The sequence below is a fragment of the Sycon ciliatum genome, chromosome 12, assembly GCF_964019385.1.
Source record: "Sycon ciliatum chromosome 12, ocSycCili1.1, whole genome shotgun sequence".
NCBI classification, from domain to species: domain Eukaryota; kingdom Metazoa; phylum Porifera; class Calcarea; order Leucosolenida; family Sycettidae; genus Sycon; species Sycon ciliatum.
The window spans coordinates 7,598,329-7,624,238 of NC_088654.1; the positions used below are offsets into that span (position 1 = coordinate 7,598,329).

At 48.1% G+C, this 25,910-nt stretch overlaps 2 protein-coding genes and 1 long non-coding RNA gene across 4 annotated transcripts; 1 reads left to right on the plus strand and 2 right to left on the minus strand.

Moving 5' to 3' along the window:
* Positions 1-4,347: 4,347 nt before the first annotated feature.
* On the minus strand, positions 4,348-14,761 carry LOC135828888 (acyl-coenzyme A thioesterase 8-like). 2 transcript variants are annotated; one of them, XM_065341319.1, is made up of 6 exons: positions 14,292-14,761; positions 11,021-11,220; positions 9,370-9,563; positions 8,959-9,090; positions 8,027-8,293; positions 4,348-6,239 (listed from the first exon to the last, which is right to left on the minus strand). In XM_065341319.1, exons 1-6 carry the CDS (start codon positions 14,593-14,595, stop codon positions 6,167-6,169), a joined length of 1,170 nt encoding a protein of 389 aa, XP_065197391.1. In that variant the 5' UTR covers positions 14,596-14,761; the 3' UTR covers positions 4,348-6,166. The 2 variants fall into 2 exon arrangements, with proteins under 2 accessions (XP_065197391.1, XP_065197390.1); XM_065341318.1 differs by having other exon boundaries at positions 8,027-8,296; positions 14,292-14,758.
* A 531-nt stretch (positions 14,762-15,292) lies between these two features.
* LOC135828889 (beta-1,3-galactosyltransferase 5-like) lies at positions 15,293-20,536 on the minus strand. Its single transcript, XM_065341320.1, has 2 exons — positions 19,329-20,536; positions 15,293-15,896 (listed from the first exon to the last, which is right to left on the minus strand). The coding sequence occupies exons 1-2, from the start codon at positions 20,301-20,303 to the stop codon at positions 15,783-15,785; spliced, it is 1,089 nt and encodes a 362-aa protein (XP_065197392.1). The 5' UTR covers positions 20,304-20,536; the 3' UTR covers positions 15,293-15,782.
* Positions 20,537-22,191: 1,655 nt separating this feature from the next.
* LOC135828178 (uncharacterized) lies at positions 22,192-25,709 on the plus strand. The gene is made up of 2 exons (XR_010555580.1): positions 22,192-23,438; positions 24,190-25,709. It is a non-coding gene; the product is annotated as an uncharacterized LOC135828178 (long non-coding RNA).
* Positions 25,710-25,910: the final 201 nt, after the last annotated feature.

Genomic DNA, 25,910 nt, shown 5'->3' on the forward strand with positions numbered 1-25,910 from the left:
ACTGGGACATTGTCCAACGCCTTAGAACCCCTGACTCCACCATATGACAGATACGTATCTTGCAATAATTGATTGCAACATCTTCCGAACATAGTAGAAGAGCTTTGGCAAGTTTTAGCAGTTTCCACCGAAGCTAACTACCAAAATAAAACTTTGAAGTCGCCCACATACTAAATGCAATAGCTGAGCATGTGCATTGAGTGTATGGTCTAAAGGTTTTCACAACTAGCTCCAATGCGGCAGATACGTGTCTTACATTACTTGATTGCAACATCTTCAGAACATAGTAGTAGAGCTTTGGATCAAGTTTTAGCAGTTTCCACCGAAGCTAACTACCGAAATAGAACTTTGAAGTCGCCCACATACTAAATGCCATAGCTGAGCATGTGCGTTGTGTGTATGGTCTAAAGGTTTTCACAACTGTAGCTCCAATGCGGCAGATACGTGTCTTACATTACTTGATTGCAACATCTTCAGAACATAGTAGCAGAGCTTTGGATCAAGTTTAGACAGTTTCTACCGAAGCTAACTACCAAAATAGAACTTTGAAGTCGCCCACATACTAAATGCCATACATGTAGCTGAGCATGTGTATTGAGTGTACATGTATGCTCTAGTGTTTTTCACAACTTTCTCCAACATGAAGCCAATACTGATGTGGAATTTTTGACTGCTTTGTCCAAAACACAGTGCTGAAGCAATGCACATTGGGCACTTTCTACTGGTAATGCAATTATTATTATACAGTGTTTGCTGCCAACATAGCAAGCAATACTGCTATACTAAATGCGTATTCCATTGGGTACGGTCCAATGGCTTTTCACTTCGCATCTAGCCACTGTTCTTCGTGCATTACTTGAATGCTTAGTCTCCATGGTAATGAAGCTAAGAGCCACACTGGAGAAGTTTCTACTGAAGCTAACTACCAAAAATATAAAATGTCCAAGATGCTACTATTACATAAAGTAGCTGTGTGCAATGCCACTCTGTTGAACACAGTAAGCAAAATTGAGTCACTAAAACCCTATTTGACAGATATAAGCTGTTGAGACTGATAGCAGCTGAGCTGTATCATCTGATATGGATGGCGGTTCCACACTGACCAGCACATGTACACGTGCACAGGCAGAAGAACATACAAGTAATACACCTAACGTTACTTCGAAGTCCATCTTGTAAATACAAGCGTATATACAAGCATCACTCCTGTTCTCCACAACCTGCAGTCCTGGGCCACTCCAGCTGGTCAGAGTGCAATAATCTCTGCAGCAGGCTTGACTTGGAAAGCTAATCACAACTGCCATGGCTGCAACATGAGTATTACCAGCGCTTTTACAGCGCTACTTGTATTATATTATTGTCAATCCATTGTGGTGCATGGCACTCGTTTTCAACAACCGAGTTTATGTCATTAGTTGCATATCCAACGCCAATAGAAAAAAGAAGGGGTGGGGCAAATTACCACGGTTCAACACTAGTCATATTGAACGGCGTTATGCCATGCCAGGCGCGCACACAAAACGCCCGCGCGAGTGCGCATGCATATACACACCCGGGTAACACACATTCGTGCGACTCTACATAGCCTGCACTGTCGTTCTATGTCATAGGAGTGAGTGCCCACACACATATATATATATACTCAATCTGCGGACATATATGTACATGTAGATTGCCTAATTTTGCATACGTAATAAAATGTGTAAGTACCGTACTGGCAATATATGTTGCCGTAGTGAGGCCATGAAGCGTTACATTGGCACATGTTTGCCGCACGCAGGGCGTTACATGCAAAGTCGCACAGAACACGTGCTTTCACAGTTTTCAGCCTTTTTTTTGCAGTGCGAACTGCAATGAAAAGATCGCCGCACCCCGCCGGACGCGCGTTACGAAGTCAACGAAAATTTGTCGCACTAGCCTGGTCGCGCGTTACGCCGCACCCCCCTGCGTTACGCGGCAACATATATTGCCAGTACGGTATACACACATGTGCGTGCACATATAGATAGACTCAGCGGCATACGCATGAGTGTGTGCCGATAGGGCCACATGCCAATTATCGGATTAGTCTGTGAAAGTTGCACAGCACGACAAACTTTCGAACAGTCTAAAGATATGACACAATGAATGTAGAATACCCACCAGTGTGTAAGACCATTTCATACCTATTTCGCAGCGTTTGTGATTTTCGGAACGTCCCTGTTGATATTTGATGTCCTCACTTGGTTGATGACACAGTCACAAATTATCAAATTCACCTCCAATGCCATCCAATCTGCGTTCCGCGATACATGTACAGTGAACGGTGTTGAGGAAAGCCATGCAGCAATAAAACAGTCGAGACTCCCAAGCAGAGGATACAATTCAACAGCGTATTGAAGTACGAATTGTTGTAAACAATTTTCAAGACACAATTACAAAATTTGAAGTGCGTCTTGAAACGTGTTTGAAGTGCTTCGATGTATTTACCTTCGACCTCCCTGAATCGATCCATCCACAGCTACCCGACGAATTTACCAGTCAGTGCGGGAGATGATCGAGCAAGTTATATTTGAAGGTCGCGAGATGTCAGTGGCACTGGCAGGAAATCTACACAAGCGTATTCTGAAATAATTTTCTAAGACTCAGGCGTGATTCAAGAGCGGACTTTGATTTCTCCCTTCTTATAGTACGAGCACCAGTCGACATTGCATTCTTGGAAAATCTTCTGCGAGTGCTGCCTTCCCCTTTGAAAAACGAGTGAAGAGGGACACTAGCAGCAGGTTCTAGCTAGGTCGCCAGAATTGCAGAAAAGCGAGAAGACGTTTCCTACAACGATTGATCGCACAAAAATCATCGCTACCGAAAAATTTACTGAAAATCTACACTTTTCAAACGATGCGCGCGCAGATGGTGTCTCTCTCGTTGATGAGTGAGCGTAACCATGGTGCATGACGTCATGTCGCCATGGGGACGTAAACAAAGTGATACCGGTAGTGCCCTTCTGTATCCCCAACTACGCCGGCATGAACCGGTATCATGTAACCTCTGATAGCATGTTCTATACATGTGTCAGTTTATTACGCAGCTTTCATACTCCCTCCCTTTCTTTCTTGCAGTGCTCGATCGCTAACGTAGCTTGGAAGGAATCTGCCGCGAGCCGCTGCCACTGTATCTCCCACTTTATTTCCCCAATATCTCCCGGAAAAATTTGACGAAATTCAGGAAGTTACTACTTTTTAATATAAATCACGTGACAGCGAGAATTGTTACATGACTGTACGTACTAACATAGAAGCCTTGCTTGGTAATTTGTAACACGCTGTGAAAATCGAAAAACATGAGTGTACATGTACGCTCATGCAGTGCCAGTGGTGCCGTGGAGCCGAGTTCACGAGATTGCCAGCCATACACTGCTGGGATGTAGTGCCGGTACATGGTTGGAGATGAAAGGTTGGAGGGGGGGGGGGGGGGCAGAGGTGCTTCAAACCGGTGAAAACTTTTCCCGGTCTTAACTGCAGTGCTCCACCGCAGGCCTACGGTTTGCCGGGTGTTAGCGGCCGTCGTGAATTCCCTTTGGGAACGGACACGAGACTTGATGTCATGATGTAGTGACTTCACTCACCCGCACACTGACACTGTACACTTGGCTGAATGGCTCATACATGTAGAGAGAGAGAGTCTACTAAGTATGGTGTTTGCACAGCATCGCCATCACCACCATGGCAAGGATGCGGCTGGGTTGGGCGAGAGTGCAGTGGGCTGCACAATGTATATACACATGTACTGTCGTGGACATGGAAATCCGGTCGCACGTCTAGCGGCCCCAGAGCGCTGGCCATGTAGCCGAGGACAAGCAGCACACACATGCATGTGTGCGCCGCAGCGCTCTGGTCACATCGGATGAACATGAGCACTGCAAGCAGCGTTCTGTACGCGCTGAGGGCGCTGTCCCCGGTCAATCGACTGGATTTCCAGGTCCACTACAGTACATGCAGTCGAGTTAGCTACTCTGCATACAGTTAATACACACGTGCAAAACTCCGGCAGCTATTTAATTTCGGCCACCGGTATATTCGGCACCGAGCCAAAACGCCGAAATTAAAACGCAGCTGAAAATGTTCACAATCATCAACTTTGGTGATGTACTGGTATCAACCCCGTGCCGATACTATATCGCTGCTGAAATGTAGAAAATCGTGAAATGCCAAAAAAGTTGCAGTGCAGAATTTTATTATACGGTATCTACGTCACAGTTAGTCCAATGGTGGTGGCACGTTTGGCCAGTGCAGCTGCAGCCATAGAATCACGACATGACTGCCTGCAGCCTGCACATTCTTCGGCACACGAAACAACGCTTTCATGTAATGAATTCTCCGGATTCTCGGGCAACAGATACATACAGATTCTGCAATACTAGTAATGAGAAAAGAAAGTGAAGCTAGAGCTCAATAGTGTATGTTCTGCAGTCCAAGAACTACCAACAAGAAATGATTCAAATAATTGCAAATATGTTCAATGAATCGTACCGCAATGCGACACGTCTCGACAAGCCAGTAGAAACGTTCCAGCAAGATCAGCAGTAGCATTCTTGATTGCGTGATCCTCAAGTATGAGTAAGCGAGCCAGGACGAGGGGGGGGGGGGGGGGGGGGGATCGCACGCCAGCTTTGTTTGTGCGTTCACTGACAGGCAACATAGCACGGGTGCAGTGCGTAGGCAAAGCAAGCGTGCTGTCGTAGCAGTTGGCACAACAAGTCCTATGCGGGGTTCTGCACACACTCGCAGTGCACTCGTACTGCACTCGCAATGTCTCGTAGGGTAGATCTGTACTCGCAGGGCACTCTCACATTGTAGTGTGGGCAAGCGAGCGGATCGCGCACGCAGTTGGCACAGCAAGTACTATGCAGGGGTTCTGCACACACTCGCAGTGCACTCGTACTGGACTTGCAATGTACTAGCAGGGTAGATCTGCTCGTAATGTACTCACAGGGCACTCTCACATTGTAGTGTGGGCAAGCGAGCGGATCGCGCGCGCAGTTGGCACAGCAAGTACGATCCGCGGGTCATGCATGCACTCGCAGTGCACTCGTAATGCACTCGCAGGGTTGTCACGCAAGCACTCATGGTCTACAGTTGGGCTAGGTGAAATGCAACCCCATGGTACACAGCTGGCGCCCTGGACCGGTTCCCACTACACCACTGTGTCGGTATATGTGTGCGTCCAGCAGCGTTCGTACCCCTGCCAGGGTGCCGAGGACCGTGGAGCCCAAAATACACACTTTGGGCTGGATTTCACCAAACAGAACTGTAGTTTTAAGGTGCCTGCAGCTACGTGTACTAATACAAGTCATAGCAGTGTCTTGCGACACACTGATCAAGCTAAAATCAAGTGCAACTATCCCTTGCTACCAGTCAATGCTAGCAATAAAGACTTCAGGAGGAGTAAAACTTTGGGACTTGTCCTGCAGTCCCTACGTACAATAATGGCTATGTGTTTAGTTTGTGGAGGAATGCTGAGAGCGCTGATATGGGATACGGGGTCAACTTCACTCCATTCTCTTGTATATCTTGGGCAATTGGAATGGCATCAGGCGATAATAAGTTAGCGGGCGAGCGACCAGCCGGCACGGCATAACGGGGGCAAGTTCAAAGATGCCAAGGCCTCTGGTCAGTTGAGCATGACAGGCCCCATCAGCACCATCTCACCCCACGCTAGCCCCATGTGCCTGCCAGTGAGTCATGTTCCTGCCAGTGAGTCATGTGACTGCCAGTGAGTCATGTGACTGCCAGTGAGTCATGTGGCTGCCGATGAGTCATGTGACTGCCAGGGAGTTGTGTATCTTCAACTACGATCTTGTAAAAAATAAAAAATAAAATAAAAAAGCTCGTGCGATGGTGCAAGTCAAGCAGGGGAGTCTGAGCGGAGGTGTTGGGCTGCGCTGTGCACGGGGCGGGGCGGGTACTAGTAGGCCCCGGTGACCAGCCTGTCTAAGCGCAAGCGGACTCGCCGTTGTCGGCCATAGCAGGTCGGTGCATGCCCGGAGAGTGCTTAGGACCATCTCACCGCCGACTGCCGTTGACGCACAACTTCTCAACAGCTTGCAGGCACGATAGGGGTGCATGCACGCACACAGACACATACACATGCACATACGCACGCGCACGCACACATACACACTCACTCACTACAGCTTGCTGGCACGATAGGCACCTTCTTGAGCCGTGCTGGCCAGCAGAACGCCATCTTTGGAGAATAGTCTACGACAGAATGACGACAAAACACACCAAACTCTGTAATTTCATAATAATAATAATAATAATAATAACCAACGACAGAATGACAGCAAACCTCACCAAATTTTGTGATCTCACAAAAAGTGTTGGTGCACCTTTGTTTTTCGGTACTTTCGGTGCATCTCTTGAATTCCGTTTGTTTGTTGTTTGTACTCCCTCATTGATTTGTTTCCGTCTTCTCTTTGTGCTGTGTTCATGATTGTATTTTCCTCTTCCGCCTTTTCTTATCATTATCCTTATCTTCATCGTTTTGCGAGAACTGTGGCAATACGCCCAGTGAGAAGGCAGATTTTGCCTGTGCTTCTGGTGAAGTAAAATAAAGCTAAACAAACAAACAAACAAACAAACAACAAACAAACAGAATTCGAGAGATGCACCGAACGTACCGAAAAACTGTTCATACCTAAAAATTCAATAGCCACTCTACACTTACACAATTCATCCCGATAGGGGAACTGCTTCTCACTACCTAAAACTTCTCTTCATTACCGTAGAATCCCGTGGATATGCCCCGCAACCCCCCCCCCCCCCCCCCCGGGCTTATCTGTTTCACAAGGACATTTCGGTGGGCTTATGCACGGACACGGGCTTATGCCATGTATATGCCGACACCGAAATTGTGCTAATGAAAAGTACCAAGGAAGTACCTACTTCGAAGTATAAAATCTAGTAAATCAATTGGAAAACAAAATAAAAAGGAAAAATCAATTGGAACGCACAAAAAAAACCAAAAAAAACGCACATGTACTATGTGCATCCAACTTTCCCTGGGCTTATGCGCGAGCATGGGCTTATGCGCGAGCATGGGCTTATGCGCGAGCATGGGCTTATGCGCGAGCATGGGCTTATGCGCGAGCATGGGCTTATACGCGGGTGGGCTTATACGCGGGATTCTACGGTATTTCGACAGCGTACCAGTAACTAAAACCTTGAGTGCCTAAGGTTTTTGAAAATTAATGGAGGTATTTTAAAGATATGATGACATGGATTTGTACCAGGATGCCCAGGGGCTTAGCCACAACCCAGGATGCCCAGGGGCTTAGCCACAACTCGCGGAACCGACAAACCGTCGGACAAGCTACACTGACTGACATTTGATAGCTTTCACAGCACTAGTAAAATGTAGGTCGGATATCTGTGGGTATCTGTGGGAAGTCGCAGCATCAGAGGAGACACCACGATAGCAATGACTTAAGAATACATGAAACGGCACGTGTTTCGTCCCCGGATTTGGAAACTCGGCGTAAGCCTTGGTCTACATAAGGTCATAATCGTGATCGCAGCCTCGACCCATGGAGCCCAGACAAGCGATGTCATGACGTGTGAGCGGTCACAATTCGCCCCCCCCCCCCCCCCTCGCCCCCCTCCCCCATACACAAACACACACATCCACATACACTTGTACTTGTTGCTCACTACCAAAACTGGTCATGCGGGTCTCCCCTGAAGAGGGGAGAGAGATTCAAAAGGAATCTTGGAAAGATGACTCAATTGGCTATTGAACTGCCCAACAGCCCCTGAAATCCCCAATCTCTGGATTTCAGGGGTATCATACATCCACAGTGACACTCCCCCCCCCCCCCCCCACACACACAGTGACACTCCCCCCCCCCCCCCCCCCCCACACACACACATACACACACAGTGACACTCCCCCCCCCCCCCCCCACACACACACATACACACACAGTGACACTCCCCCCCCCCCCCCACACACACACACATGCAACCACGCAAGAATACGGGCGTACCTTCCGAGATTCAGGCCGCGACCACCGGCCGACACGGGACTCTGCGTCTGGTACAAAAACCAATCGTCATCGGCGATCATGGCTGGCCGATGAAACCAAATCGTGTGATCCAGAGATGTGAACATTGGCACTTTGACGAGAGAGCGATTGCGCGAAACGGCCGAGCGGCAAATGCCGAGATCCGTCAGGTAGCCGAGCATGCACTGATGAACGAGGTGACTGCGCGAGACCAGCGGTTGCTTGAGCTGCTGCCACATTGTTATGCCACTACTGCACAGGTTGTGGTGAAAACAAAACAAAACAAGAAGAAAATTGAGTATGGATAAACGATGCGGAGTTAAAGAAAATTAACTTTGTGTGAGAACGTGGGTATCCTTTTCAGGTCACTTGTGACAGTATTGGCTGCGGCACCTTCAGTTGACCGGACTACAAAATAAAATGTTAGTCCGCACGCTGTGCTGCAGATGTGGTGCATTCACTAGACCAGTGTCGGGACTGCCGGACGCAGTTTCAATAGTCCGGCCATTCCCTAACCTTCCAAACTTTATAAACTGCTCCCAAGCAACTCGCCACGCTCATGTAAGAGCTGCATTTTCACACACACAATCCGGTAACGTTGTCAGCGCTTCGGCCTTTTCGACCGGTGTCAGGAATGGATCTTTCATGCGTTGTGTTCCATCTACTGGGTACACATAACCTCATTTTTTTTCTTCTTCTACAAAATCGACATATCACCAGACACCGCAGCAAACATGTGTTGATGGTGGTCAACAAGTTGGTCCGGTGACGACCTGACCAAGTGGACGGGTTTCGGCGGGCCTGATTAACAGGAAGGCAACTGCTTCTTTTTTGCCCTTTTTTTCCTTTTTCCATCATAACGCATACTTAGGAGGTGTGTGACGTAAAAATAGTTTTTAAAAAAAACTACTGACCTTTCGTCCACTGACAGCAGCTCATCTATGGGCATGTCCTTGGGGTGCAGTATGTTCCTGTAGTGCAGCTGGTCGTCGGGAAAGCGGCGGTACCAGGCTAGCTGGTCGGCCGAGCCGCGGCTTTCAAAGTACCTAACAACCGCCAACAGACCAAACACACATTCAGTGTTGGGTATAGCACTGTGTGAAGTCCATTCATATCACAAGACAAGAGAGAGGGGGTGAGTGAGTCAGGCACACACACACACACACACACACACACGCACGCACGCACGCACGCACGCACACATCGGTGGCTCATTTGCGCAACACACGTTCTACTCGCAGACAATTACCCTAACCCGACTCCCAGTAGACATCCTTGCCCGACACAGCCCTGCGCGCACCCACATACACACACGCGAGCCTCACTTTTTGCGCAGGTGAGTGGTTTCGTACAGCTCGTCCGGCTGCGGCATGTCCGCGGGCATCTCATCCTGGTGCTCCATGGGGCTGCTGGCGTCATGACGATGGAACGAGATTATGGACGTGCAGAAGATGCGGCCGTTCTGAGAGGCGTCCACGCGCCGCGTACTGTAGTTCTTTCCATCGCGAACATCGTCGACCTGTGGGCATTGTGAACAACACACACACAAACAAACAGAAATGGTTCAGGGTAGCAATAAAGAGAATCAATTCTGCTGTCATCGCCACACTACAACGAAGTCATGAAAGTTTTCCAAAATCGATTTTCCTGTCACATTCATGTTAACAGATGAATGTGACAAGAAATCGATTTTGGAAAACGTTCAGGACTTCGTTGTAGTGTGGCGATGACAGCAGAATTTTTTTCTCTTTATTGCTATTTTTAAATTGTTGTCTCTATGTCGATTATTTGCAATGTTTCAGGGATGAATTTATCCGGTATCGCATGGCAGTTTGCTACGCAAGATCGACGTACTGCTACTCAGAAATCACCACGACTAGCAGAAAACTGCGCCGCATACAGGCTATTCATGCCTAGCTTGCGCTGTCAAGAAACATGCACAGAGTGCAGTGTGGTGATACAGGCACTCTCAATCCCCGTGGTCTACGGGAATTGCGGTCATCATTTTGTAGATGGGTTTTCAGGAATGGCTCTCAACAAGGACAATGTGGTGAGCACTCAGCCTTAGAAGAAACTGCTAATCAGAAATCCAAGACTGCTACAGAATTGAGATTTTGTATTTAAAAGCAAAACTGCTATGCGAAATAATGACAGTAAATTCATCCCTGTGGTTTGTTGGATGGTCGGCGTTAGTAGCATGCTGCATCTAATAATAGCCTGCATCTTGTTGTGGGTTGGAAAGTGATTTTTAAAAGTAGCTGATTGGCATGGTACAAATTTGTATCGGTTTTAAATAAAATATACTGGATTTTGGTAATTATTTTACTGTATAGCAGGAAATTTTCGGACGGACATATTTTCGGACAAAGTCAAATTTCGACCTTTCGTACGGATTATATTTTCGTACAGTGCTGCATGCTAAATGCACGTGTTCGCATGCGGTACGCATGTATAGTGCACATACACTTCACAGGAACAAATTTTAGTACGGAATTAATTTTAGTACAAAGAGGCCATGTACGAAATCGTACGAAAATAAATTCCGTCCGAAAATTTCCTGCTATACAGTACTTGGTTTTGGCATTTCCATCACAATTTGTGGTTTTCCCAAAGAAAGCTTTGAGTACAAACAGACAGAAATGGAATTTACCGCACCGTGTGGAGCCTAAACTTGTGTCGAGGAAGTTGGCGTGCTGCCCTTCACACACACGCACACAGCTTAACACGTTGCTCCCACTTAGCTCACTTGGTTACCCGGTCAACCCACAACAACCTACCAAATTCACTTGGTCACCCGGCCAATCCACAAAACCCACAAAACTCACTTGGTCAGTCGGGCAATCCACAAAACCCGCCAAACTCACTTCGCCACCCTGCCAATCCACAAACACCCAACGACCCACATGGGGGGACTCACTTCGCCACCCTGCCAATCCACAAACACCCAACGACCCACATGGGGGGAGGGGGACCTACCTCGTACATGATGTCCTGGTCGTGTGTGCCGTGCCGTACAAAGTACGTGTGCACCGAGTTGATGATCTTGTCCCGGTGCTCACTGACCAGGGACAGCCCAGCGGCCATCATCGACTGAGCTATGGCCTGGCCGCCGTACGTGTACGTCGCGCCAAACGGGTACCAGGTCGTGCGCCCGCGGTAGCGATTTTCGTCGATTTCTGCCGCACACACGAGCGCGCACACACACACACGAGCGCGCACACACACACGCACACACACACACGCACACACACACACACACACACACACACACACACATACATCCACACACACATACACCCACACACACACACACACGCACACTCGTGTACTTATTGGTACTTGTTGCTCACTGCCAAAACTGGTCACGTGGGTCTCCCCGGGAGAGGGGAGAGAGATTCAAAAGGAATCTTGGAAAGATGAATCAATTGGCTATTGATTCAGTAATGAACCGCCCAGCGGCCGACACCCCCTGAAATCCCCAAACTATGGGTGGACTTGGAAATGATCCCACTTATGGGCTCACCACACCGCAGTAAGTGGGTGGGGACAAGGTGCAGAAAAAGGATTGACGGCAACAGGGTATCCGTCCCGGGATCAAATTGCAGTTACCCCTGCCCCCAGTGAAGATAATATTTGCTACTAGTGTGCACACACACATACACATATATGCAGGCATTGGCACGAGAGAACACATACAGTAAAAGCTGTCAAGGCGACCACTCAGATAAGGCGACCACCTGTTCTAGAAGACCACTGCAGCAAGGGCCAAGGGATGCTATTTCCAGTCAAATGGCACTGGATAAGGAGACCACCTGGTTACAGAGACCACTTTGAAAAGCCCCTTGAGCGGTCGTTTTAGACAAGCTTCACTGTACATGAGTACATGTGAAGAGCTGAGATGCAGAAGCTGATGAGCACCGGGTTTGAGAATATCAGACTTTCAGCTCAGTGTAATTAAAAGGTCTAGCGGCAAATTTCACATTTCAAATCCGACTAGAACCCTTTAAAAACTGGAACCCAAATATGGATTTGGATACACGCACATAATAGGCGATTCAGACTACGGCCAAAATCACGTCTGAACTTGAATTTCCATCATGATGCAGTCGTGTTTCAAATTATTACCGTGCGTCAGCGCCTTTAAAGCCATGGCCTTATATTCGAAACACCGCTGCTTTCCTAGATATTTTAGATGCAAAATGACTCGCCCACTACGCCATGCCATAAAAGTCAAAGTCAACACTAAAATTTCAATCTAAATCCACCTGTTCACCCTTCCTGCTGGGCTGTAAGTTTGTTAGCATAGTACTTATTCCTTCACTTTTACAAAACAAACTGCAAATGTCTTTTTCATTTCTGAAACCCATGGCTTTATAACTGAGACTGGCTTTATAATCGAATATAACTCCATGGCTTTAAAGGTGTGGACATACGGTATGCACAATCTCTGATCAAACACGTCTGAGTCGTAGAAACGTGGTCACAGCTGGCCGTAGTCTGAATCGCCTATAAAGTGAATCCGTTTTTGGCCAATATCCAAAAAGGGATGAAATGTATTTAGCGGGTTTAGCATTCCATCTCTTCACGTGCACCAGAGAGCTTTAGCATCAACTGGAAAGTGAAACGGGGGGGGGGGGGGGGGGGGGGGGGGGGGAGGGAGTTCCGATCAACCTCCGGGCAGGGCCGATTTATGCACCTACGAGCACGTGACACATGTGCATCCCTTGTCTGGGCGCCAGCCGAATTCCGATTCCGTGTTTTACTCGCCGCGTTAAGTCACAGGTCACACTACGGCACATGCCATGCCATGCACACAGTACAGAGAGGTCAGTCCTGCTTCACGCGAAACGTAAGGCGGGAATCATGCAAAGAACAGGTGTCCGGGTTAGAGTTCATTGCTTCGTGTGTGTGTGTGTTGGGCTGTAGGTTTCTACTCGTAGATGAGGATCTCCACGTTGTGGCACACGCAAAAAAATGCTTTCTGCTAGATATCCATCGGGTTTTTTTGGATCCATCAGTGGCCTGATGATCGTAGTCATACATGTACGTAAAAATCAGAGTTGTAACAAATCTTCCAATCTCTCTCTTGTGCATCATTCAAATTAGCGAGAAAACTGCCGCGATTTTGAACGGGAAATTCCCAGTACACATTCCATGTGATTTCTTTGCGTGAGCATAGAGCCGCGAACTGCCTACTCGTACTGTACGGGACAAAAGTGATCAAGGGATTCTTCGCGTGCCGTTCCAGTAACGTACCGGTAGCTATTGCAGGACGCATCTACCTGAATTATCCGTTGAATACTCTAATTATGGCTCACTTCCACTAAAAAACATTTCCCATCAGTCTTTCAAAAATTAATCAGAATCACTAATCAGAATCATTACCTAGGCTTCGGGAGCTTCACATGGATCATGCATAATAGGGAGGTTTAGTTCCCACGTAACGGAAACACGTACGTGCGTGATCCACGTAAAGTGGATGAAGGGCATCCACGTTGCAATGTTGTGTTTAGTCACACGGAACAAACAAAGGCATGAAGCGAAAGGCCCAAACCTGGTCAAAGACGAAGCTACCCGGGCCTAAGAAGCTCATCGAACATTTTGATTTCGAGCTTCGGAAACTTCTTCAGCTGAGCACCCTCGCAGCTTGCAAAATGCGCTCCATTCTGATGCCAGAACGTGGGTGAGCCTCCATACAACACGGTATGTCGTGAATCAGAAAACGTCTTTACGTGGGTCACTGAGTATCACGTGGTACACACACGTAAAGTACCCACGGATTACGTGGGACTAAACCTCCCTATTATACAGTAAAACCTGTAACTAAAGACCACCGTGACTAGCGACCAGCCTGGTACTACAGTAAAACCTGTAACTAAAGACCACCGTGACTAGCGACCAGCCTGGTACTACAGTAAAACCTGTAACTAAAGACCACCGTGACTAGCGACCAGCCTGGTACTACGGTAAAACCTGTAACTAAAGACCACCGTGACTAGCGACCAGCCTGGTACATGTACTACAGACCACTTTGCCAGGCACGGACGGTCTCACATTCATATCATGGTTGCGCCGTGCAAACCTCTAACTTAGAACCACCTGCCACTAAAGACCACTTTCTCTGGCCCCAAGGGGTGGTCGTTAGTCACAGGTTTAACTTACTGTACAATTTATGTACCGGGACTTCTACATGCAGTTCCGAAATTCGTCATTAATAATAAATGGAAAAAAATGGAATACCTAATACCTTCTAGGTCGAATAGCTGCTCCAGTAGTGACTTGCCATTGCTGCTGCTGTCGTGGCCATCACGAGCAGACGTGGAGAGGCCCCGGGCCTCCATCGTGCATGTAGGCCGATGTGGATGTCCGCTATGCAAGCACCGATGTTTCGGCAGCTGGACAAATTTATGGATACGACTACTAGTGGCTGTGCTCATACAGTAATTACGATTGTGTGCGTGGGCAATTTCGTGAGTTGGACAGTGACTAATCATACGCCTAGAGTAGCTTATGTGCGGACTAAACGCGAGAGGAGAACAACGCCATCTCATGACCCTGCGCCTGAGGACTTACAGTTTATGAAAGAGGCAGTGTTGTACTAGTATGTGGTTGCGGATAACATAAACATTTTAAAAAGCCAGTGAAGCTTTTTGTATTTCGAAACATAATACTGCACTGATCAGCTGAGTATTTTTGAAACGCGATTTTGAAACATACTGGCGTGTATTACTGCACTGACTGTGACTGAGTATTTTGACGCTTGTCTGGTTGACCTTTGCCACCATCAGGTAGTACTAAAATTAGCACTCCACGATTCACGTGCGCAGCATCAAGTGCACTAGTGAGTCGTAAAATGTTTATGTCTCCCTCCCGTCGCCTGGCGCATGCATGCTGTTGATGGCAACGTACAAATCACAGAAAAAGGAAAGAGAAAGCCAAAAGTAACAGAAGTACATTAGGAGGTCACGCCATTATTTAGAGCTGTACAAGGTAACATAATAGATTTTACTGAAAAACTAAAACTAAAAAAAAGGGCCAGTTGATATCGTGCAGCCCATCTTTAAAACACAGAAAGAGGTGCCCCATGATTGCATCCCCCCCCCCCCCCCCCATGCACTGCAACATAGGAGAGACACATAACAAACGGACACAGACACACACGCACACACAGGAGACGCACACATACAAGCATGTGCATGATCACGGCCATACGCAGCGCTCCTCTGCGGCTGCTTGCTGCACAGGATACGCATTATAATAATATATTATGTTAGCACATGTGTTTCATGCGAGACATTTTCAAATGCAAGCAACCGTTCATAGACACGTACTTGTACAGGTACTATAATGTCATCTGGATAGAATCTCGATGCCCCTCTGAGTATCAGCAAATATGTTGGTATAAAAGACAGGACATTTCGAAGCAGAGTAAACATTTTTGCCCCGGGGCCGGGGGGAGCAAACACCTCCTTACATTACAAACGGGCCAGCATCAAGAACAATAGAAAAAAAACCAGCTCTTGCAGGCATGGTACATACGGCAGGGAACGGTAGTATACACAGGGGGGGGGGGGGGGGGGGGGCTGGGGGCTATATACATTACACGGAGAGAGTAAGTGACAGGAGGGGGGCGCAATGCGACGCTACAAAACTTCAGATCTCCCGGTGTGAATGCGGGGTGACGATACGAGGAGAGAAGCCGTAAAAACACATTGTCATCTGTAATACTGCTGTCTGCTCATTTCCTGCTCAAATGGCAAATAATTTGTTTGCTGAACATGTCCGCTCCATATTTCTTCATGTCGGCCGCTTCCAAAACCTTCAGCACGACGTACGGCCGAGAAACAGCCGGCTGCACATGACACACAACATAAGAACACACAGACAGAATTAGTTCTTTATAGCCGAAGTGCGTTACAACAGAAATGCACGCACACGACACAAACAGCACAGTTTCCGCTGCACCAACGATTAGGGCAGGCTCTACTGCACATCTAGGCCGTTGAGAATGACGCTGGTCCGCTATAAAGGGTGCGTTCAGACCCCATCAACCCGTGAATGGCAATAAACCGTCAACAACATTCGCACTACAGTCAGACCTCGCTTATCCGGAAGAAAATCGCCGGTTACCGATTTACAGCATAACCATGCATACGTACACAGGGGCGTGCTCGGCTCCCCTTCCAGGGGGGTGCACCACTTCCAGACAACAGCAATAATTTGTAAAAGGTTGTACCGGTTGGTTTGGTTTGGTTTTTATTATTTCAGTTCGTTGCCTCAACAGTACAAAGTATAAATATCAAGAGGGACGAACGAAAAGAGAAAATAAAACAGAGCAGAGAGGAAGATGCACGCCAGTTGCGGTGCCACGGCCAGAGGCTCCACAGTAATCAGAGCCAGCGCCAGCGGTTCCGCCTGCAAGATCGACCCGTACGCGCACGATTCGGCCTCCAGCTCGCTACGCCTGAGAAGACTTTGGTGGGGAGGATGTCGTGCAACCACTATAGTCCTTATGCACATTGTACAGATGTACGAAGTTCTGTACTAGGGCCGTAGGTGTGTACATACCCGGTTGGGTGTTCATTGTGTGCTATACATGCGTGTTTGGCCCATTTAGCCTCATAATTCGCGGCGAACAATCACTTTTCCAGCTTCTTCACTTTGGGATTGAACTAACGACTCGCTAGATCACTGTCGAAAAAGTGTTCGTATGAAATGCCTTCAGGGCCCATTTCGCTGTGGAAATAGCAATAAACACAATAGGGTCCTGCACATTCAACACCCAACCGGGTCTACGGGATTCTACGGGATTTCGTGCATCTGTACAACGTGCATAAGGCCTATTGAGTGTGAAAGTCTTTGAATATCTGTAGATGAACAATCTTACATTCCTGTTACTTTGTTATTGTTTCTGTTCGAATATTTCTGTTTCTACGTTGTGCATTTATTTGATGTGTGCATGCTGTTCGCTTGTCACGTTGGGATCGAGCCGCGGCGCTGTGTCGCCGCGGAGTTGTTTTTTTGTCATGCATATGTACGTGGTACGCGAGGCAGTTCTGTACTGGTAATTCGTAGTACCAGCGCGTACTTGACTGGAGGTTTTCCATGTTTTCCATTCATATAATTTGTGTTTCGGAAATAAATAAATTCACTTTGGTTTGGGAAAGACAATGCTCGATGGCGTTGTGAAGTTGCTGCAGCCGTTCCCAAACATTTGGCCGGTGACATCATCAGATAATTGTACAAGTGACGTCATCATTACTGTTACAAAGATTGTATGTCATCAAGAATGAACACAGTACAGCATCATATTTTTTCAAAACAAAGGATGAAAACTTTACAAATGTTTAAAACCAATCCGTCAACGGCACTGGGCCAGGCAGGCCGATGCAAACACACATCGTACGGATATAAAAAAAGAAAGTAAATTATCGTGTCCGTTCCCGAAGGGAACTCACGACAGCCGCTAGCATCCGGTAAACCGGAGCAGCAGATGCAGCACGGATATAGCTAAGAACAATCGACACACTAGTTGAAGTATCTGGACAGGGTTCGGCGAGGAGAGCCTCGAAAGATTCAGCACCTCATCTGTGTTTACAGGCATGCCGTAGTGGGTATGTTCCCGCGAGGTCGGGCTTTCCGCAATACATTGGTGACTTTTCAAAACTCTGGTCGAAATATTTTGGGGGGTGCACTTGCCCCCTGTGCCCCTCGCCAAGCACGCCCCTGGTACAGTGTGTGTTCGATTATCCAGTTCCCTCGCCTATCCGGATATTTTGTGGAAAACGGATGTGTGCGGTTAAGCGAGGTCTGACTGTACCGATAAACTACAAGTGTAGCGTTACTTGCGCAGCTCTCACAGCGGCACTGAGAAGGGATTTTCCCCTACTCCCAGCCTGAGCACCTTTTTTTTTCACTGCCGGAATGCTGTTTCCGCCGCAGCAGCCGCGGCAGTAAAACATTCCGTCGACAAAGTGCCAGTAACGTCACATGATCAAATCACCACGGAAACTTCCCCATTCTATCACTTCTTGTCGGTAATTCGAACGTGCCCTTACGTACCGTTGAGCACTGGCACCGCGAGAGGGCCCCTGAGTTTGTACGGTATGAGAACCGCAGTGCACAAAAGGTCACCCTTCTGGTGCGTTCTTATATTCTCTAGCTTCTAGGAGAAGAAGAAAAGAGAAGACGAAGGAACTGGGATAATTCAAGAACGGGTCTCGAAGAATTCGGAGATATTTTGCACATGTCAAGCAAAATGAAGCGCCAAAGGGGCTGCGATCTTGAGTGATGAATGTAGCAATGCACGTGTGCGTATGCGAAAAGGGAAATGCGTACACTCATGATGAGCACGTGGCTTTTAGTCGTAGTTCGCATGCGCTAATCCCAAACCGCGGGAATCTCCAAGTTTCAACCACCTCTGAAGCTTGGAGAGCTTTGGAGAGCCTCCTAAAAATCGGAGAGGATATAAGAACAGCTCTCGAACTTTTCGGAGAGTCTCCAACTTTTCCGAGAGGATTTAAGAACGCACCCTTAGTATGCACTTGCATGGAGATCCAATGAAGTCCGGACTAACTGCACAACGTTGCAATGTGTGTACAAGGTACGTGTCGTATGACCTACAGACAGGACGCCACCTCTAAATACGACCACGAAAGGGCGGGCAGCAACATTGCTCTCTCTCCCTCTCCCTCTCTCTCTCTCTCTTCCGGGGGCAAACTGCCGCATTCCACTTTCTAGTTGAGGGCACGAAACGTGAATACGCCCGGGAAATTGTTAAAAGGTTTCAGCAAGGAGGATTTGAGTCAAACTCAGTGATGAAATACGTCTTTTTGAGCATCAGCAAGCGCACTCGTATGGCGTCCACAGGTTGTACACGTCCAGAGTCAGTACAATGTAGTAAATAATGTATGATTGTGTGATGATGTATGACTGTGGACTGTGTGAGGATGTATGACTGTAATGATACGGATCAACGATTCCTTGTGACTGCTTTTTGGAATGAAAAGCGCAAAAGTACGTGCTCCATATATTTGGTCCCTGCGGCAACTGTGTCCTTATTTGGGAGGTTACACCCCCCCCCCCCCCCCAACACACACACACGAGCGTGCATGCACACACACACGAGCGTGCATGCACACACACACACACATACCACAGGCACCCCCCCCCCCCCACACACACACACACCAGCTACACACACCACAGCCCCCCCCCCCCCCCCCCACACACACACACACCAGCCACACACACACACGCGCGCAGCCCAGCAATTGAGACCCACCGTGCAGAGGTGGATGACGTTCGGCTCGTGCTGCAAGGAGAGCTTCGGCTTGCCTGTCGCCAACGCATGCGCCACGGCTACATCATCATAGTAAATGCGTGTGAACGTCCGGTTCATCACCTTGACGAGGTCATCGGCAACATCGCGGGACAACACATAGTCCTGCTGCGGATACGTAGGGTACTTGGACTTGGGGTAGTCCTCCTCGGATATGTACCAGTTCAGATTAGGATCCCGATTCACCACCACGTCGGTCAGACGGTGGCCGGCGAAGTAGCTGCCCGCCTCCATGCGCGGCAGCCACTGGCTGATGATCAGGGGCACGTTGACAAACGCGTGGTCCATCGTCTTCAGGACGTGCGTGAACGTGCAGTGCTGCAGGGCCCAGCGCAGCGCCCAGACGGACTTGTTCGTCGCGCCGTCTATGTCGTAGTCGTTGATGTCGGACACAATGATGTCGCGCGCCTTGTGCGCTTCTTGGACGACCTTGTCGGGAATCTGATCAAATAACCGACCCAGGATAAAAACATACTTGAAGTCGGCTTTGTTAACTCCGAGCGTGGCATAGCGCGCCACGTCTACAGCCCAAGATTCCCGCTGGGCATCTCGTTTCCACTGTTGCCTAGCATCAGACATAATCAATACCAAAAGGCGCGTCTGGCATGTCGACGTCACCTCCTTCTGGGATGGCATGGCGTGGTTTGCATCGACCCACTCCAACTTTGGACGAACGTATGTGTCCGTCACAACGATCCCCTCACCACCGCCAGCAGGGGCATTCTTCTGATCTGGTTCTTTCGCCACCTCCGCTGGCTTCTTTCTAAAAGGTTCAGCATTCTCCATCAGGTGCTCTGAAGTGACAAACTGCTGATGCTGCATGGCAGGCTGTGTTTCTGGGTAAGTAAGCCTATTCATCAATAATGCCATTAGGCCACCTAAGAAAAAGGCGATGGGCCTTGATATTCCTCGCTGCATCTTCTCCGTCTAGGCATAAACTTATACATAAACAGAATTTAATTGCACTGTGGACGCTCGGCCACCCGGCCTCAGGTCTCTACCCTCCCACCAGTGCTAATTACTGTTGCAACTCAAACGTCCTTTTTGGCAATCAACAATCGAACAGCTAAAACTGTAGCTCAGCTCACATCAAAGCCAGGTTGTACTGTTGGTCAGCAAAAACAGGCTTCAGTGATTTTTGTTTTGTCATCCGGCCATCGATCGGCCATCGTATCGATCGTGCATGAACAGTGCTAGCGGTGTGTACATGTAGTGCACTGCAGCGGGAAAAGGAAAAGAGTTGTCATGGAAACTCTGGGTGTTTCGGATGATCATGGTGATCCCTATCGTTTTAGCGAAGGACTAAAGGGACCGTCACTTAATTTTTGCCGACTACCCGCCAAAAAAATCTTTTCGTTTCACGTGTCACTGACACGTCCGCGGACCGCGAGCGCGTACGACTCGTACTCGCGCTACCTTTCACGTCAAGCAATCTGTTCACGCCACATGGCTGGATAGCGCGTACATGGAAACATGATTGAAGACTTGCAAAATCAATTATTTTTTTTTCCAAGTCCAGGCGCTAGGCCTAGGCAGTACTAATGCCTAATCAATGCCCAGGCCACGGCTGTCAAGAAGCGGCAACTTAGAAAGATGGTGTCGGTTCGAGATGGCATGGTAACCGCGCACGTGCCGTGGTCCGTGACTTGCTCATGTATGCACGCAAATGCAAGTCACAAACTCACAAAGATCGTCTTTGCATTTGGAGAAAATATCTTCGACTCTCTTTGGAGGTTGGCGAGGTTTGCCTAATCTTTACTTGATTGCGATGCCGGTATGTCCTCTCAATAATTAGAACAAAGAGAGCTGATGATCGCTTCATTGCTGAGCAGAAGTAACAATCAACTCTCCTCATGTCCTCAGTGCCAAAGGCAGACGACTGCAATTCCACAACGCTCATTTCACGATGATGGAAACAATAATCGTGTACTAGTACACACTTGGACCATTTGGTCATCCGTATTCTAGCCGCTAGTCCGTCCAGCAAGCAGATATTGACTATTACGATAAGTACAACTGCGTGAACGAGGGCTCACCCAGCAAATTCAATTCAAGACGTGACTCCAGTCAAGAATTAGGGTCTTTACTCGAGAACTTCACAAATACAGGTCAAGGTACCCCACAAAACTAATAGATGGCACGAACGAAAGACAAATAGGCTAGACAAAGTGTCCCAAGTGATTGAAAACAGCAGATCTACCAAATAAGACAGCTACATGTGCCTAAACAACGATTCCCATACAGTAGAGAGTAGTATCAGGCAGAATGAAAGCCTTGGAAGTGCACAAATACAGCCACGACCGCCACAAAAATTGGACGACCGCCACAAAAAAATTCTCATTGCTCTACCTCCTTGAAGGGTGAAAGTTACCAGTTATCCTATAGCGATGTCAGTTTATGCCTGTTGGAACCCCCCACAGCCCGCACGAAATACCTTTCAAATAATTCCAGGATGCAATTGCAGCTCCAGACAGGAGGAAGGAGAACACCGTGAAAAATAACGGCAACGATGCCCAAACTCTCGGGAAACGGCTGAAGTCTTCCTGAAGATGTTAACATTGAATAGCCATCGATTACCAGCGTGGTTTGGTGACTTTAGAACTGTTTTGAGACTTAGAACGAAGCGATATCTCAAATTTGATGGAATTGTTACCTGTCAAATGCGTGGGCGAGCAGGCCAGCTGACTGGTTATGCATGAAGATGCATGAGCATGCATTGATTTTTCATGGTTCACGTGCAGAAAACTAAGTTGCCGCGATCCAAGTGCAGCTAACAGCCGTGAGGCAGGCGCTAGGCAGCTGACTTTATTTTCGGAGAAACACTACTCATTGTAGTAAAAAGTAACAATGAATAGCGATATCATCTAGGAAGGATCGCTACCCTAACGCGAAGGAAAGGCCTTGCGCGGCTGCTCTACGAAGTGTTGAAGAAAGACTCATCAAATTTAGTTGGTGGACGAACAACTCGCTGGCGCCGGAAAACTTGGCCCCCAATGATGGTGTTTGGTGAATCATCAAGCATAATGTCTTGTAGCAGTGTTCACCGAGGAAGGAGAACGCTCTAGACTAGTCGCTGCTGTTGTCCGTTTCATCCACGTTGAGCGTTAGCTGCACCGCGCCTATTGTGTTTTAGTATTCCATGGACGCACATTAGCATTCAGAGCGATTGTGGAGCCACAATTTACTTCACACAGCGTTGTATTGTCCACGAGCGCAAACTTAATTATCAGCAGTACCTGTTACTCTTCATCCTACATGTGGACTTGGAGTATACACGGCCTTGTCACGACAGCGACAGCTCTACAGATCATGCAGAGTGTTCAAGTGAGAAACATTTTAAAATTTCTATTGTTGGTGGACGAATAAATGGCTGGTTCCGAAAAAACGCGGCCTGCACCGATGGTGTTTGGTGGATCATCAAACAGGGTGACCAGCAGTGTTCACCGAGGAAGGAGAATGCACTCGCCACCACTCCGATTCATCCAAGTGGGCGTTAGCTGCGCCGCGCCTATTGTGTTTTAGTATTCCATGGACGCACACTAGCGTTCTCAGCGATTGTGGAGCCACAACATATCTTCATGCGGCGTTGCACTGTCCAAGAGCAGAAACGTCAGCAGTGACCCATCATCATACATGTAGATTTGGAGTATACACACCATGCGCCAATGGGCCTCGGCACAACAGCGGCAGCTCTACGGAGTGTTCAAGTGAGAAACATTTGTTTCGACTTTTGGTGGACGAACAAATCGTCGGTGCCGAAAAACGTGGCCTGCGCCGATGGTGCTTGAAACATCAAGCATGGTATGTGGTGACTGTCAGTGTTGATCGAGGAAGGAGAACACTCAGGCCGTCGACCGTTCATCCATTTCGTTAGCTGCACCAAGCCTATTGTGTCCTTGTATTCCATGGGCACACAATCATGAAGCATGGCGTCTGAGCTGTGTTCACAGAGCGGGGAGATGCTCTTGCTGCTATCTTATCTGTCCTGTGTATTCCCAAGTGCCGAAGGCTCACAACGATGGTGTTGGACAAGTCAGATAAAATAGAGTCAACGTAAGTACGCATGTGTACTCTTACTGACTGAAACATAAGTGGGGTGTAAGAGCTAATTCAAATGTTGTCGCGACATTCTCATGTACGAGGTTAGTGTGTAGTACTTGTTGCGTACTGAATTCTGCGACTTTGTTTTGTCTCCATATACTGCATGCGTTCACGTTTCACAGTTATCAGTTTGACCCTGAGTTCATGCCTGTTATCCCGTGTCTCCTCTACTTATTTTTGTTTCCACACGGTTCATGGTGTAGCGCTGCACGTGTTCCGTCAGTTTGAACTTCAGCATAAATCGCAACCACTTGTACTTTCAGACATGTCACGTGATTGTTGCCAGGGTTTGAGCCAATCAGAGCGTTTACAGGCAGGGCCTGAACCCCTGATCATGCCTTGCCTGCCAGCTCTACTACGATATTATGTCACGTACCCGCGCGCGCACGGTTCTCCTGCGCTTGGGCTTGCTTTCCCTTGGTAGTTGGAAGTCAGTGGCTGTTTTATTACTCTTAGATTATGTACAGAAAGTGGTGGACATCACGCAACTGCAGTGTAAATTAAAGGGTGGTTGTCAACGGACAACCGCATAATTTTTCGACATAATAAATAAAAGAATTTTTATCTAAAGAGTGAAAAGCAACTAAATAGAGCGATTGTCGGTTGACAACCCTCCTTTTATTTAGATTATGTATCTGAAGTAAACACAACGTAGAAATATCACAATTGTCTCTTGTGTATTATATCCGTCTGATGTCACCAGATCATCACACGGTGCTGTGACCAAGATACGGATCATGCCGAACGCTGATTCAACTGGACGAATCGCGAGGCTTTTCAGATGCAGGGACACAATGGAAACTGAATGACTTCAGAACAGCACTGAAGCGTTATGTTATCATGCAAGACGCCTTTCTGCGCCGCACAAACACAGGCGGTACTACAGCAGAAGATGTCACTCACTATTCTGCAGGTGCACTGGTGACAGGCGCGTGCAAGTTCACCAGAAGGAAGCGGTCTGATGTTAACTGGAATGCCAGCAGTATGACAGGGTGTGCATTCTGCGGCGGATCTCACCTGGACAAGAGCTGCGCGAAATACACAACAGTAGCACAGCGGAAAGAATAACTGATTGAACAGAAGCGTTGCTTTGTGTGTTTGCGCACAGGGCACCGGTCAACTCAGTGCAAGGCCACCCGCAAGTGTAATGTGTGTTCTCGCATGGGTCACCAATCAGAGTCAACATCATGTCACGATCTGCCCTGAATCTCAACAGAAATCTGACAGCAGTACCAACATAGTAGCTGACCAGCCTGTAGCTGACGAGGTACCAGCATCTAGCGCAACAGCAGCTAGTGCAGCATCAACCAGTATCGCCATTGACCGTAAGATAGTCAGTCGTCTTGATCGGTGCAGATTTCCTCTGGGAGTCTTGACGGGGAGCACCAGAGGACTTCCGCCAGGACTACAGTTTCTGCCTACCACAGTCAGTTTTGTGGTGACTGGCCGACCACGTCACTCCAAGCACTCAGCTACGCCGATGAGCAGCCATGCCAGCTATCGTTTCTCTAACTGATGCAACTTCCGACTCCTGCACCATCCCAGATCTGTGGGACCTAGACTGTGTTGACATCTAGGATTCAGGCAATCTTACTAACAACGACCTAGCCATTAGGCAATTCATCATTGTTCTACGATTTTGCCTGCCACCAATCGTCATGACCTGCGATACTGAGAAGGCCATTTTACAAATCAGTGCCAACCCAGCATACAGAGATGCGACACGATTTCTGTGGTTCGCCAACTCCGACAGTCCATCAGTCACCCCATCCAGCCTGTTCACGCTCATAAGCAGTCCATTTCTGCTTGGCGCGTCTATACAGCATCATTTGGCACAGCAAGATGACAAAACAGCTAGCAGTGGCTATTGGTGAGAACATAGGCCTGGCGTATGGTATAATTATATGAGCAGCATGAGAGTGAAGTAAAAGACTATTACCTCAAACATTCAGTCTTTTAAGAGTAGGTGTTTCATCACGGAATAGGTTCTGCAGTTCACATACACACTGCAACAATGGACCAGCAGTGTCCAGCATACAATAGAGTCATGTGAATATGTACCGTATGCATACTCACAGCTGCAAGGCCAGCGCCCCGTGGCTGCTTGACTTCTCAATCGATATAAATTTTCACAACAGTAAGACTCTGTGATCAATCAGAGCTGTGCTTCGAAGTAGTCACAAATGCCCCATGATCAGTCACAAAACAAAACTTTGCAACCAGTCACAGCTTCCACGGTGCCCCAAGACCAGTCACCAGATATGACCGTGGTAAATCTGCAGGGAGTTCCATAATCTGTTCATTGCACAGTTCACTATGCTATGATTCAAGAGGGGGGGGGGGGGGGGGGGGGGGGGGGGGTAGCGTTCCTGCGGATGCGGAAAACTTGGCTGGAACCCGAGTGTCACGTGAACCCTGATTTTT